Source organism: Mesoplodon densirostris, chromosome 17 (assembly GCF_025265405.1).
Source record: "Mesoplodon densirostris isolate mMesDen1 chromosome 17, mMesDen1 primary haplotype, whole genome shotgun sequence".
Lineage (NCBI taxonomy): Eukaryota > Metazoa > Chordata > Mammalia > Artiodactyla > Ziphiidae > Mesoplodon > Mesoplodon densirostris.
Window position 1 is genome coordinate 10,942,961 of NC_082677.1, and position 13,807 is coordinate 10,956,767.

Below are 13,807 nucleotides of genomic sequence, written 5' to 3' on the forward strand. Positions count from 1 at the left end.
GCCCCAGAAAATTTTCCTTAACTATTTTAATAATTCAATTACTTCAGCACAAGTTTAAACAAACACACACAACCAGGAACTAATCCTAAGCACTGGTCTTGAGGAATTTTGTTATACATGACCTGTGGTACTTTAGAATTTTAATGTGTTCCAGTATCCTGGGAGTTAACTTGACTAGCCAATCCAATTAAATATGAGTAATAACAAACCAGATTATGACAGATTTGTATATTGACTGTTTTCATTTGAGATGACAAAATGACTTGAATATACCTCAAGATACCTAACAGTTCTGGTGTCTTCCAACATATCTTTATTGAAAAGGGTATACCTCATGAAATATTAAAGAAAATTACATTCTTCATTTCGAGGAAAACAGCAGTCATGCCTATATAGTTTTAATTCAACACGAGCAGCAAGACTGCTGTATACATTTTAATTTTTTTAACTAAAAGCAATATTTTCATTCTATATATGTGAAGACACAGAAATCTACTTTTACCACAGATCTAGGCTGGCAGAGAATTACCCATATTTTAAGATAATTCCCAAATCCTCTGAACTGTACATGCCTAAGAAAAAGGGGGGCATTATTAACTGGCATCATACCTGAGAATGGTTACTGATTTTTAAAATGTGGCATTTGTGTATCCCACCAAACCACTACCCCACAGTGTGCCACAGCGCAGCCTTTTTAGTCTGGGAGGTGAGTTCGAGAACTGTTTGTTGTTCAGAGCTCCATCCAGAGTGGATCACTGTTTGACAAGTTCTATTTTAAGTCGTGCCTGTGTGTGCAGGTGTCAGCCTCTTTCACGGCTGCAGAAAAAGAGCCCTTATACTCCATCTGTATCCTTCCCCCGACAATGCAGGATCATTCCGCACAGTGCGTTCGCTTCTGCTTTGCCAGCCACTTTTTCACTGGGAAATTCCAGGGGGGCCCGGCGGGCTGGAGTGAGGGAAGGGCGAAGAGGGGCAGAAAGAGGCCGTTTGCCAATCCCCTACCTTACAAGGCACCTGGCACTGGCAGTAGCAGCTGCTGGATGCGACGACGAAGATGATGAACCTCCTCCTAGCAAGAGGATATTGAGGGAATTAAGGAGGTGGCAACGAAGGCGAGACACACACTCTGTGTCCTTCCCCGCAGGGAGAATCCACCCTCCAGGGAAAAACTGTGAGGAAGCCACCACCCGCCCCGCCTCTGCCAGCTCGTCCCAGTGTTTGGCAGCGGTCCCCATGCACCTGCTCACCTGTCTATCCGTTCAGGGTGGTTGGGGGAGGGACGAGGGGTGTCGGGCTGGGTGGGTGGAAGGAGAAGGAGGGCAGGGCAAAAGAGGGGGTGCACGAGGGTTCCGCCCCCCGGAGGCTCTGCGCAGGCGCAGTGGCCGGTACCGCAGGCAGGGGGCGGCAACATGGCGGAGTGAGCGGCGGCGTCGGGGCTTCACAACAACGGTGGCGCCCGTAGCGGTGGCGGCAGCGGCGTTAGGAGCATCGGCCACAGCCTGAGCTTCAGCACCGGCCAGCGCCGCGGCCAGCTGCTCGCGCCTCAGGGCTTTTCGGAGCGGCGGCAGCATCTCCGCGGGGGGCGGGCCGGGCCGGACGGACCGGGAGGGGGAGCGAGAGGAGGCAGCGGCGGCCCCAGCGGCACAGCTGCTGGGCGGGCACTGCCGCTCGCCGGGCAGCGGTTAGCGGCGCCGCCACCGCCGGGAATAAGCCTGAGAATAACCCTCCGCCTCCGCCGGGGAGGGCGCCGGAAAGGGCCGGGCTGAGGCGCACGCGGGGAGCGGGCCCGGCGCCGCGGCGCTGGTGGATGCTGGGGCTCCGAGGCGACGGCCGGGGGGCGGGGGCCGAGGCAGGTATAACGGTACCGGCGGAGGCAGTGCCACGGCTCTTTCCTTCTCCTCAGGAGGGGGGCAAATGGCGAGCGAGAAGCCGGGCCCGGGCCCGGGGCTCGAGCCTCAACCCGTGGGGCTCATCGCCGTCGGGGCCGGAGGCGGAGGCGGCGGCGGCGGGGTCAGCGGTGGTGGCGGCGGCAGCGGGATGGGGGAGCTGAGAGGGGCGTCCGGCTCCGGCTCCGGCTCGGTGGTGCTGCCCGCGGGGATGATTAACCCTTCGGTGCCGATCCGCAACATCCGGATGAAATTCGCAGTGTTGATTGGACTCATACAGGTCGGAGAGGTCAGCAACAGGGACATCGTGGAGACGGTGCTCAACCTGGTAAGGGAAAAAGGCGTGCTCGCCATCTGCCTCCCAGCCCCCATGGCCTCCCTCCCCAGACGCTGGCTCCCACCCCTCCACCACCCCCCTGGTCACACACGCAGCGCGTCCCTGCGAGCCCAGATCGTCCGGCGGGTATTGCTTAGCGGGTGACCTGCCTGCGCGCTGCCCAAACCACGCCACCTCCCTGCTCTCCTCCGGTCCTCTCCTGCCACCTGAGCGCAGAGCCCAACTTAACACCGCTTATTATCACTTCTCATGACTATGAGTCGTCAATTGTTCCTTGCCGTGCAGGTTTTGGGTTGACTTGAGAGTTTAGTTAGGGGGAGCGGAAGGCCTCCTTTTCTCTGGGGTTCTTTCTCCGACACTCTTAATTGTCCGTGGTGTGGCTCTCTGAGGATGGAAGCCTTGCCCCTGGAGCCTAAATTCCCCGGCGCTGCTGAAATGCGAGAAGCGCATTAAGTCCAACTTGAGCAGCTGGGAGGTGATGTTTTCCATTGAGGAGGAAAAATGATGCAGTTTTGCATCTGCCTTTAAATATATTACGAGGCTATGTTGGAGAATGTTGTGGCTGTATCTCCCCCCCCCACCCCAATCTCTTTTTAGGTAGCCTTCCTTTCTTTGTAATATTGCCCTGAATATGCTGACCTCTTAAGTCATTTTTTGTGCACATGAGATATTAAAATGTGAGGACACCAAATCATACAGGTTGATTTCTATGGTTGCCTTCAGAGAGCATGGCATGTGGATAAAGATTAGAGGAAGGGTGTTAAATTCAACCCTAGGTTTTGGTTTCCTTCGTGATAAGAAAGAGTTACTGCAGAACTGTGTATGACTTAATGTTTTGCGATATCTGTCTACGGAGAGGCTAAGAAGCGTTTGAGATGTCAGGGGAAGACATGGGGAAGAAATAAAGAGGGGAGAATCATAGATTTCGGATAATAGCACTAGTTCATTTAAGATTAATTCATGTTTTAATGCCTTGTAAGTGCAGTTTTTGCTGCAGCAAAGCTTTTTAAACAGTTTTCTCTGCAATACCTAGTCTTTGACAAACTGTAAGGTTGGGTTTTGGAAGGCAAGCTTAAATCAGGAGCAATCAGTTGGCTATTGTATTTGGTGTGGAGTCACAGGAATATAAAAATTTGCTTGCAGGGAGATTTTATCACACCTATGCAGTCAGAATTTTCAGCTAAGCAATTATTTTTATTTGATCTATTGGAAAACTGAAAGAAAGCTGCAGCTACAGCAGTGGTGCCCTGAGACAGGGACAGGGATTAGATAATGTCTTTGGTTTATGTACCTCTTAAATTCACAGAAGAGTTAAAGCTGTTTTTTGTTTGTTTGTTTTGCTGGGGTGTCACGTCAAAGATAAGAGAATATTTGACTTTTCTTTGTTATATTTATTCCTGTTTAAATACCAAACACCTCTTTGTACTTCTGTGTACCTATCAAACAAGTCACAAAAAGTCAGTGTAAGTTTGGGGGACTGTCACTGCGTTGGTATAACCAAGTTCTTTTCGAGACACTAATAGAAATATTGTGTTCCTGGGTGTTTTAATTATAACCAGCTGCAAATAGGAGGTCAGTACTTGCCCTTTTTTTTTTTTAACGAGATGAAATCTCAAAATATGTTAGTAGGTTATCAGGTACTGTATTTATGTAAATTTAAAAGGAAACATTTAAAGTTTTTTTTTTTTTACAGTTTTCCAGATTTCCAATACCATTTTTACCTTAGGTGGTGTGATATTAGGTTATTTTTAATAAGTATTTGTATGCTTACTTAATACATTTTAACGTGATAAGAGGCAATAGAGGCTCCCACAAGCTGGAAACTGATTTGAATGTGTAACCAGTTTGGACTCTGCAGCAGTAGCAATGTATGCTGGATCAGTTCTTAACAGATGGGGTTCTATAGATATACAGTAGGTTAAGAAAGGAAGTGAAATATTTCTTTTGAGGTAAAAAAGAAATTTAATTCTCTTCAGTGCAGTGAAAATCTGGCATGAAGCCTCAATATGCAAACATTATTTTAAAGATTAACTTTACTGTTAAGCTTAATTAGAGTAATCAGAAATAAGGTAATACTGACATGGTATATCCCCACATCCATTTAAGACATTGTAACTGCGTTACAAAGACATTTTTATTTTTGGCATAAAGAAAGTTAGGTTTAAAATTTCTTTGTACGTATTTAAAGAGTACAGTTGATCTTTAAATGGAAACTTTTGGGGAAAAGAATGACAAAAGGAGCTATTTACTATTAATTTATTAATTATATTGATTGTGGAATACACGTTAGTCATTTGCAGTGTAGTTTTTCTTGAATGGTAGGTTTAGTGCTTTATCTTTCCAATATACTCATGATGAAAATGTCATGTGAAAATTTAAGTTGATTGGGAAAATATTTGGAGATCATAGGCATTTAAAAAATAATTATCAAAACTTAATTCTATTTATTTAATGAGTAAATCAGTAAAATCCATTTAAGGCACTCAGTGACTTGCTAAAGGTTGGAAGCCTCTAATATTAATCTCTAAAATGAGTTTTTTCAGTTTTCAGTCTTAATTTAAAACATTAAATTAAAAAGTAGGTGGAATAGTGAAATATTTATCACAGTGATTTCTATGACAGAAAAGAAAGGGAGGAGAACTAATGAAACTTCAAAACAAAACGGTTTCTACCTTAAACAAAACCCTGTCTCAGTCACCTTTGTCAGAATATTTTTTTTCCTTTTTTTCCTGTACGTTATTTTTCTTTATATGATGAGAATACTGATACTTGGTTGTTAGGTTTCTCACATGCCTTGCCCAAAGAATTAAAAGTTTTGCAGAGTAAAGTTGAAGTATGCATTAAAATATAGGACTCCTTTAACACAGCCATGGTTGTAATTTTGGGGCTTTTTTCTTTTGCCAAAGGTAGAGGTCCATTTCCACTATTAGGTGGATTGTGGGAGTTTGTTGAAGAATCACCATGGAATGAGAAATAAAATGAGTAATTTCCATTGTAGATGAACATATTTGTACAATGATATTATAATTGACTTGAAACATTCAAATACAAGGTGGACAAGATCAGGAAGATGAGTAAGTTAGTTTGTAAATAGGTTACAGTGAGGGTGTATTGTCAAGGATTTTGCATTGTAGCTTTACCGATGGAAAAAAACTGATCATCAACAAATTTTGGCTTTGGGAGGTATTATTTAATGTGGCAGTATAAGAGCATTTAACTGTAGAAAAGGAACTTTGTTTGTTGTTTCAGTTATAAAACAGGCATACTACTTAATCCATTGCTTTGTTTGTAAACACACTTTAACATATGTTTATATAAAGTTTTTCCTTCCTTGAAGTAAATTCTATGTATACATAATATGTTCTTTGTTTATAACATGAACGTGTCTTCTTATCACAGATTTTAATATAAACTTATTTTTAGAAAAGCTAAAATAAAGGATTAATATTTACTTAAAGAATTGACAGTAGGACTTTTTTGAATAGCTCTCTTAGGTAGTATAAATCTATAGCATTTAATTTATAGTTATTTTTTCACAAATTGTGCAATATATTAGTGTATCTTTAGCTGTAGAAAATATTTCCTCTGATAATTTTATTTTTTTATGTTCTAAGTGGCATACTGTATATTGTATTAAAAGCATAACAAGATACTTTGAGGGGACTTTGTGGGCTAAGTGCCTCTCTTCTCTTGACGTATGGATCATGGTATTATTGTTCAAAGGAAATTTGAAGGTTATTCTTCTATACTTGAATGTGACAGTAACTCTTCTTCCTTAGAGTTTTTTTCACTTGCAGCTTGATATAAATATCTTTAAAATTATATTTTCAAGATATTTTAAATTTCACAAACAAAAGATGTTTTTGAACTAAATTTACTCTAAAAATATGTGGTTGCATTTTTGAATCATGAAGTCCTTAATATTAATAAAACCACATTTATTTATATTAAAAGAGAATTTTCTACATTTTAATTTAGGTCGACATGTAAGTCTTTTCATATTAATTTGAATTATATTTTATTCTTGTTATCAGGTATTGAAAATTAAATTGAGTGCATATGTAAATATTGGAAGTTTCAATATCTTAAGGAGTTCTGAGGTTTTCCTCAAAAGTATTAATTTAGTCATATAATGACATTAAGCGGCATATATTCTATAACGAGTCTGTTATCAAGTTATATTAATTTTAAATAAGTATTTTTTATATTGCTAGTCAGTTTTTGGCAAATACTATGTGGTTAATTAAATGTATCTCAAGGTTCCCTCATCTTTTGCTATACATTTTTCAAACACAGTGTCAAGAAATTCATTGGTTCCAGCGAAATCAGCTTCCATTTTGGATCACCGATGTAGCAGTATTATACAATTCAATCATCCACATTTTTGACTATTTACTTTAATATTATTTTACATCAGTTAGTTTCATAGATTTTTCATTTATTGCCTGTACGTCTGATATTTTGTGCAATGTCAGCATATCTCCTTATACAAAGATATACCTATCATTCTCTAGTATTGTGTATAGTATTTAATTATTTATACATGTTTCCACTCCTATGCTGTGAACTCTGTGAGAGCAAAAGCCTACGTTATGTATATTTATTTTTTGTATTTCTGGCTCCTGGATAAGTTAAGTGCATTTTGAGTATGCAGGACACCATTATTAGGCAGTAGAGGACAAGTTTCTGAAATTCTGTTCAACAGTAGGGTCCAGACCCAAGATCTTGAAATAAATTAGACTCATGTAAAGTTAATGTATTGCCTATTCTTATAATTAGAAATATTTGTTGAATATGTATGATGTTCTCTATGTAAGCATTACTATATATGTAAATATTTTGAACTGACATCTTGGAATAAGAATCTGGTAATTATTTTTCAATATATGTATGTCAAGTATATATACATGTAACTAAGATCACATTATTTTAAACAAAGAAGAATATATATGGCATTGAATAGAAATTAAAAAAAAATTGTAGCCAGTTGTCATGTTACTAGGAATAATGGGCATTTCTTGTTTCTGTCTGTCTTGCATACATTTCCCTTTTTTGGTAATAGTATCTCAATTTTCCTTTAATGAACCACTCATCCTCCAATCTTAGTTCAGCTGGTTCAGGTGGGTTCAGGTGGGCTGGTGTATAACCCAGACATGTCCAGAATCACCATGATTGGTTCAGGGATGAGCAGTTAACCTGAGGGGAGCCACAGGGTGAGTCACAGGACTTGGGAACTCTTCTTGTTGGGGATGTTGAGCTGGTAGACTCATCCTATAGCTGTAGGTACCTGTATTAGAATTTGACCGAGTGTGAAACCAAGAGAGATAAATATATTCTTGATTCTGCTTGAGCACTTGGAGTTCTCTGTGTCTGTGGTGATTATCTTCTAACCATTAAATTCTCTCTTTCAGAGTTTATTATTGTTATTAGCTTTAAGTCAGTTTAAATTGGGTTTTTGTCACTTGTAAATAGAAGGAATTCTTACTAGCATAGACATTAGTAACTGGAAGTGGGGTATTGTAGGAGCAGACCTTGAATGTTGAAATGGAGTGCAAGGCAGTGAGGACTGCTTTCCCCTAGCAGTTCCTTAAAAGGAATTATGGAACAGCTGTTTCGATTGTCACCTGGGTTGTCTTTGCCCATGGAGCTACTAAAGCTGGAACTTTAGGGATCCTCTAGTGTGTTGTCCACTTCTTGCCTTATAAGAAAGGAGTCTGCTTTGGTCCAGCTGGAATGCTTGAGAGCACAGAGGGGAGAAAATATTGTCCTTCCAAGTAAGAGAGGCCTTTTCTGCCTGTAGCTGCCATACAAGAGAATCAGAAAATCAAGAACCTTGAGGATTGGAAAGCCCAATTTTTTTTGTGTGTGTTTTTTTTGTTTTTTTTTGTTTTTTTGTTTTTTGTTTTTTACCCTATGCTAAAATTGGTAAAAGGAAAGACAGGAGTTTAAAGCCAGGTAATGTTCTGTTTTACAAGCTTCTCTCAAGCACCTCATGCTTATACTCCCAACCTCCTGACCAAAGTAACAATCCAGTTACTAAAGAGTTTTAAAAGAGGATGCAACCAGGGAACAAGTGATAGAATAGCTGTGCCTCCTCATCCAGCTTATTATTTCACATTGCTTCAAGGGAAATCATTAAGCAGAGGGTTTTAAGGGATGAGTAATGTGAAGGCCTATTGCTATGAGACTGAATATTGCTATGAAATTTAAAAGGTAGATTGGTATCTTGACAAGATCTCTGGCTTTGGTTACTAGTTCAACCAGTTGACTGAAATAAATTGACCAAAAGCTTACTGAGCTTTTAGGGAAACTATTTCCAGGGCAACCTCAAGCCTGGTAAACAAAGACCTGTGTTCTTTTTACTTCTAAGGCAATTCTAAGCCTCAGTAAGAGGAAGTGGGTTGCTAAAGCAGTACAGCTGCTAGAAGGAAAATCTGAGGCCATAGAGGATAATGGACAAGTGAGGTCTGCTGAGATAGTGGTAATAAGTGCATCCAGATTGGTTGACCAAGAGACTCCATTCCCGTAACAGGCAATTCTTGCTACTCTGACCAGTAGTATATGGACTGTGGTTTGAATTAGTGACCATGGTTTGTTTACTGTTGATTTGCAAACTGGTCCCCATGCACAGAAGGCAAGGAGAGACTGAAGAAAAGAGGCAGACCACTCCAGATTGGTAGTTGGCAGGTTTATTAAGCAGGGGAGCTTATGAGGCTTGTCTTGGGCAGCCGCAATATGAGTGGTCTCTACACCTGCCTGCCAGAATCTTAAAAGTTAAACTACAGAGGCCTTAACTAAGTTCAGTCACATATACCATCCAGATGGTTTCAACAACACCTTGCTCTCAAGGCTATTCCTTGGAAGTGTTCCCACTGTGGGAACAGTAGGCAGAGTCTATATTCTAAGGACAGGGGAGGGGGTGAGGAGCCTCTGATTGCCCAGATTGCTCTGATTGCTGATTTCATGGGTCAGCTGACAGTCATGTCCTCTTGATTATTTCCTCCATATTTATCTTCTCCACTCTTCTAAGTGGGCATTATTATTATTTATTTTTTCTTTTGCCATTGTATATTGATTAACGGGGGATAGTTAAATTTATTACATATATATATATATATTGTCAGATTATGAGGTACCACGAAAAAAATGCATGTTTGGAATTGACCAAGAATAATACTAATAGCACAAAGATTTCAGACTTGTAGCTGGATCCAGTAACTTGGCATTGTCTTTGTTTTCCTCCCTGCCTCCCAGACCCATGGTGAAGTGATGAGTGCATTTTCTGTTGTTGTTAAGATAGTAACATTGTTAAACATGGATATTTAAGAAGTTATATATATGGAAAGAAGTGAATGTATAAGGTGGCTGGGTAGCCCAGGGCTAGAATGTTGTAGATTTCTTTTGGTTTCGGCTGCATAGCATCCATTCCTTCTGCTGTTAACAGTTCTGAATTTTTTGATTGAGGAGTCATCTCTTCTTGATTCTTGGTTTATATGGTTTGGGGTTTCCCTGGACTCCTTTCTGCTTTCCTGGACCAGGAATAGAAACTGTACTTGGCCCATCAGTAACAGATATTGGTTAAATATCTACCTGTACATCTGCGAAAGCTTGATAACTCCTTTCATTCTGCTGGAGAAAGAAAAAGATACTCATCACTGGAGTTGCTAAGATGTTAGAATGTAAGTCTAGATTTGACTGTCACTCTGCTACCATGAAGGCAGAGTATGCTTGAGGATAGAGCTATCACAGAGGCACCAAGAACCAAGAGATTACTGATGACATCTTTGGAGCCTTTCAAGTCACTTATACTGCCAGGCTTTTCAGTGCATTAAGCTAATACATTTCTTGTTTTGCTTAAGCCAGTTTGAATCAGGTTTCTATTCGTTGCACTCCAGTGATTCCTAACTAATATTTAGAATTAAAATTATAAAAAAAGCTTTAGGTATTAAGTGTCATAGGACAAATCATAAGAAAAATAATTTGGCAAAGGACTTGATGCATTTCAAGAAAGAAGAAAGAGACATTGCTAATTATTATGAACATTCATCTTCACTAAATAAGTACATAAGGTAATAGTGAGATACCCTGAAAAAGAAATGATTAAAAGGAAAATTACCAGTGTTTTATCAGCACTGCAGAATAATCTTAAATGACGTTGTTTGGCATGTAAAATGGTGCAGCTGTTCTGAATGACATTTTCCCAATATGAGTCAAGAAGTTTAAAGAGGTTCTTGTCATTAATCCTTAGTTCTTTAGGCTAAGGAGAAATTACTTGTGGACAAGTATGAGGGTTAAATGTAGTTTAATGATATAAAAAATTAGCAATAACCTATATGTTCACATTAGGAAAAGTTTATGTAATTTTATATCTATGTTATGAAATATTACACAGCCATTCACACTTTATGTGCCTCAGTTTCCTTATGTGTAAAGGAGTTACCTCATAAGGTTGTACAGATTAAATGAATTAATATATGTAAAGTGCTTGGTACAAAGCTAACTTTATATAGTATTTACTATTGTTATTTTTATTCTTATCTTGAGCCTGATGACCATATGATCATAGAAAGAAAATAATGATCTAACTAAAACTGAGTTCTGTTTTAGTTTGGACTACCTGAGCTGGTGAACCTGTCAGAGAAGGAATCTCAGGTGTCCACCTTCTAATGAAACATAGGGGGTCTGTTTTGAATCCCGCATAGTCTTTAACAGTGCCTGGGATAGTTTTTCCTAATGGGAAATTGGGGAACGAATAGGCGTGAGGTGGCACAGCTTCCTTTGCCTAGAATTCCTTCTGTCTCTTCCTTCCCTGATGTGGCTGAATTTCACATGTGGATGTATACTAGGCCATGAAGGGTGATCCTGGGTAAATAATACCTCCCTCTTGGAGTATTAGCTTAAATATTTAGAAAACTACTTGAGTTACACACGTAAGAGGCAAGTTGGACTGAAAACTGTTTTGTGATCAGTTGTTTTAGAAAATTATATTAGTGTATATTTTAATAGCTCTTAACTGTTTCCAGTGTACTTGCAAAATTGTGCTGTGTTAACTAATCCTCAGAATAACTCCCTTTTCAGATGCCATTCCTTCTCTGCAGATGTGGAAACTAAGACTGCAGGAAATGTGAAGTGTTAGACAAAGTTATCCAGGTATTAAGTACCAGAGCTAGGACTCAGGCCTTCAGATTCAAAGGCTATAATCTTCTCCATTATTGAACAAAATGTAGCTGCTTAGAAATTATCCCAAAGGCTTGCATTATATGAAGAGACGATGCTGGAAAGGGAGGGTCCAGCCAGCATCAGTGAGCTGATTCTGTGGTAGAGAATGCTGCCCATAGAGGACTCAGGACTTGCTGATCACAGGAAATAAAAATGAATGCAGGACAGTTTGATGGATTTGTACACAAAATGATCTAACGGCCTATGTTGTGAAGTATTAATTTTTGAGTTTTGGGGAATGGTGATACGGTATTATAAATGGTAACTAGCTTTCATTTGTATACCTTTTCACTAGGCAAAGTGTGGATATTTTAGATATTACTCTGAACAAGAAAAAAATAGTATGCATTGACATATTTATTTTATATAGAAAAAGTAGATTTGTTATGTTTTAGTGTTAATCAGATGCACCACCACGTATACCATGTTTGCTTGGATAGAACAAATGAGTTAACTAGAGTCTAGGTGATATAATTGCCAATAACTGTGATTCTCCTTTCAGTTCACTGAAGTAGAGCAAACATTGTTTAACAGAAAATGTTATGGAAGTGTTAACTGTCTAGATATATTTCTCTTTAGCAACTACTTCCATTTTCAGAAAGAAGTAACTTGCAGCTGATTTAAAGATGGTATATGAGTATTTAAAATGTTTTTAAAAAACTTTTCACATGTGGGGAAGGAATTGGCATTTATAGAATTGGGGTTGATAGCATACCTTATGTTTTTAAGATCCTCTACCAGCCCCTTTGAAATAAATGTGGGTCTACTTTAATATAATAAGTAAACCACGGCTGAAATTAAGGGGCTTGTCCAAGGTTGCAAAGCAGAAAGTAGACTCAAAGCTAGATGTTCTGCTCCTGGGTTTGTTGCTCTTTAATCTTTACATGCCAAGCGCTGTGTTAAGCATACACTATGCATTATCTTATCTTATCATCTTGACCTGCAATATAAAATCTTCAATGAAATAAAAATAGTCATTGTCTTTCTAGGTTAAACTCAGTCTGGTATTTTAAAAGAGGAGACGTATTTTCAGCTCTAATTATATCAGCAATATTTTATTATAAAATGTCATAAAATTATTGTACTTGATTTGTATTTATTTTCTATAACTTGATTACCCTTTAAGAGTCCTCGAATTTAAATTAAGTATTTAAATTAGTTTTAAAGCTTATGAGATATGAGTCATCAGTGGAAGAATTTTCTTTTATTATGCTGTCTTGACTGTTACTTGCTGAATAATCATTGCATTTTTCAAGTTATCATGTCTTCCTTTTTCTGTCTAAAGAACTCCTGTTCATATTTCAAGAATCAGCTGTTGTCCCCCACTTAAGTGATGCCTTCTCTGATCTCCCCCTAATAGCTCTTCCTCCCATTTCTATGCTCTCCCATAACACTTTGTACATAGTTCAGATTGCCTGTCCTATTTTAATTATTTGTTTACTTGTCAGACTACCCGAGATACTCTGAATCCCTTGAGATCAGAATGTTGTCTTATTCATCTTGTTATCCTGAGTACTTAACATAGAATCTAGAATTTTGTGCTGCTTAGTGAACTTGTTTTGAAAGAGGATTTTTTTCCCACATTTTGTATATTTTGCTTGTTTTTGTCACTTCTGGCTTAGTTACCAATCTTGTCTTCCCAGGCTATTCTGGTTCTTTTAATTTCTGTGTTTGCCTCTTGCTTTAACATTTCAGTTTTTATTTTTTAGAGGAAGGGGGTGGATAGAGATATTTTGATGTGTTTGTATATATGTATATAAGGAGTCATAGGGTCTTCAGATCTGGTGAATAGCCTGACTCTTATCACTTGCAAAGGTGAGGGAAGAACCAGTTGGGTTAAGATCCTTCAGGTTTTCACAGAATTCGAATTATCACCTAGATTCCCTCTTAGTCCAGTGTTTTGTTTTGTTTTGTTTTGTTTTGTTTTGACTTTATCTTGGTGCCTGGAGTTCCACTTTGCCTCATATGACCCCATTTGGGGTCATAACTCTCATGGAGAAGCATACCTTTTTTTTTTCTTTCTTTCTTTTAACTCAGGCACACTCAAAACACTTAAAGTGATGATTAAATAAATTACTGAGTAATCCTAACCTAGTGTTCTATTGCCAGAGTCAAGATACTCATTGGGAATATAAAAAGGAATTAAATGGTCCCTACCTTCAGTAACTTGAGGTTCAGTACAGGAAAAAGAAGAAAAATCAGACAAATTCCATTGTCAAAAAGTGATATTACAAAGATTTAAACAAAATGCTGTGGAGACATTAATGGTTCCACTACCTTTGCTTGGAGGAGTCTGGGAAGGTATCATTGGTTAAGTGACTTTGGATTGGATCTTGAAGAACAAGTAACTATTTCCCAGCATATA

General features: G+C 39.0%; 1 protein-coding gene across 1 annotated transcript in view; it reads left to right on the forward strand.

Moving 5' to 3' along the window:
- The first annotated feature begins 1,778 nt into the window (after positions 1–1,778).
- Positions 1,779–13,807, forward strand: part of NBEA (neurobeachin) — a 610,373-nt gene continuing 598,344 nt past the window's right edge. The window contains exon 1 of the mRNA XM_060080316.1: positions 1,779–2,214. Within this exon, the coding sequence (XP_059936299.1) occupies positions 1,915–2,214 (300 nt within the window). The 5' untranslated portion in view covers positions 1,779–1,914. The remainder of the gene's footprint in view (positions 2,215–13,807) is intronic.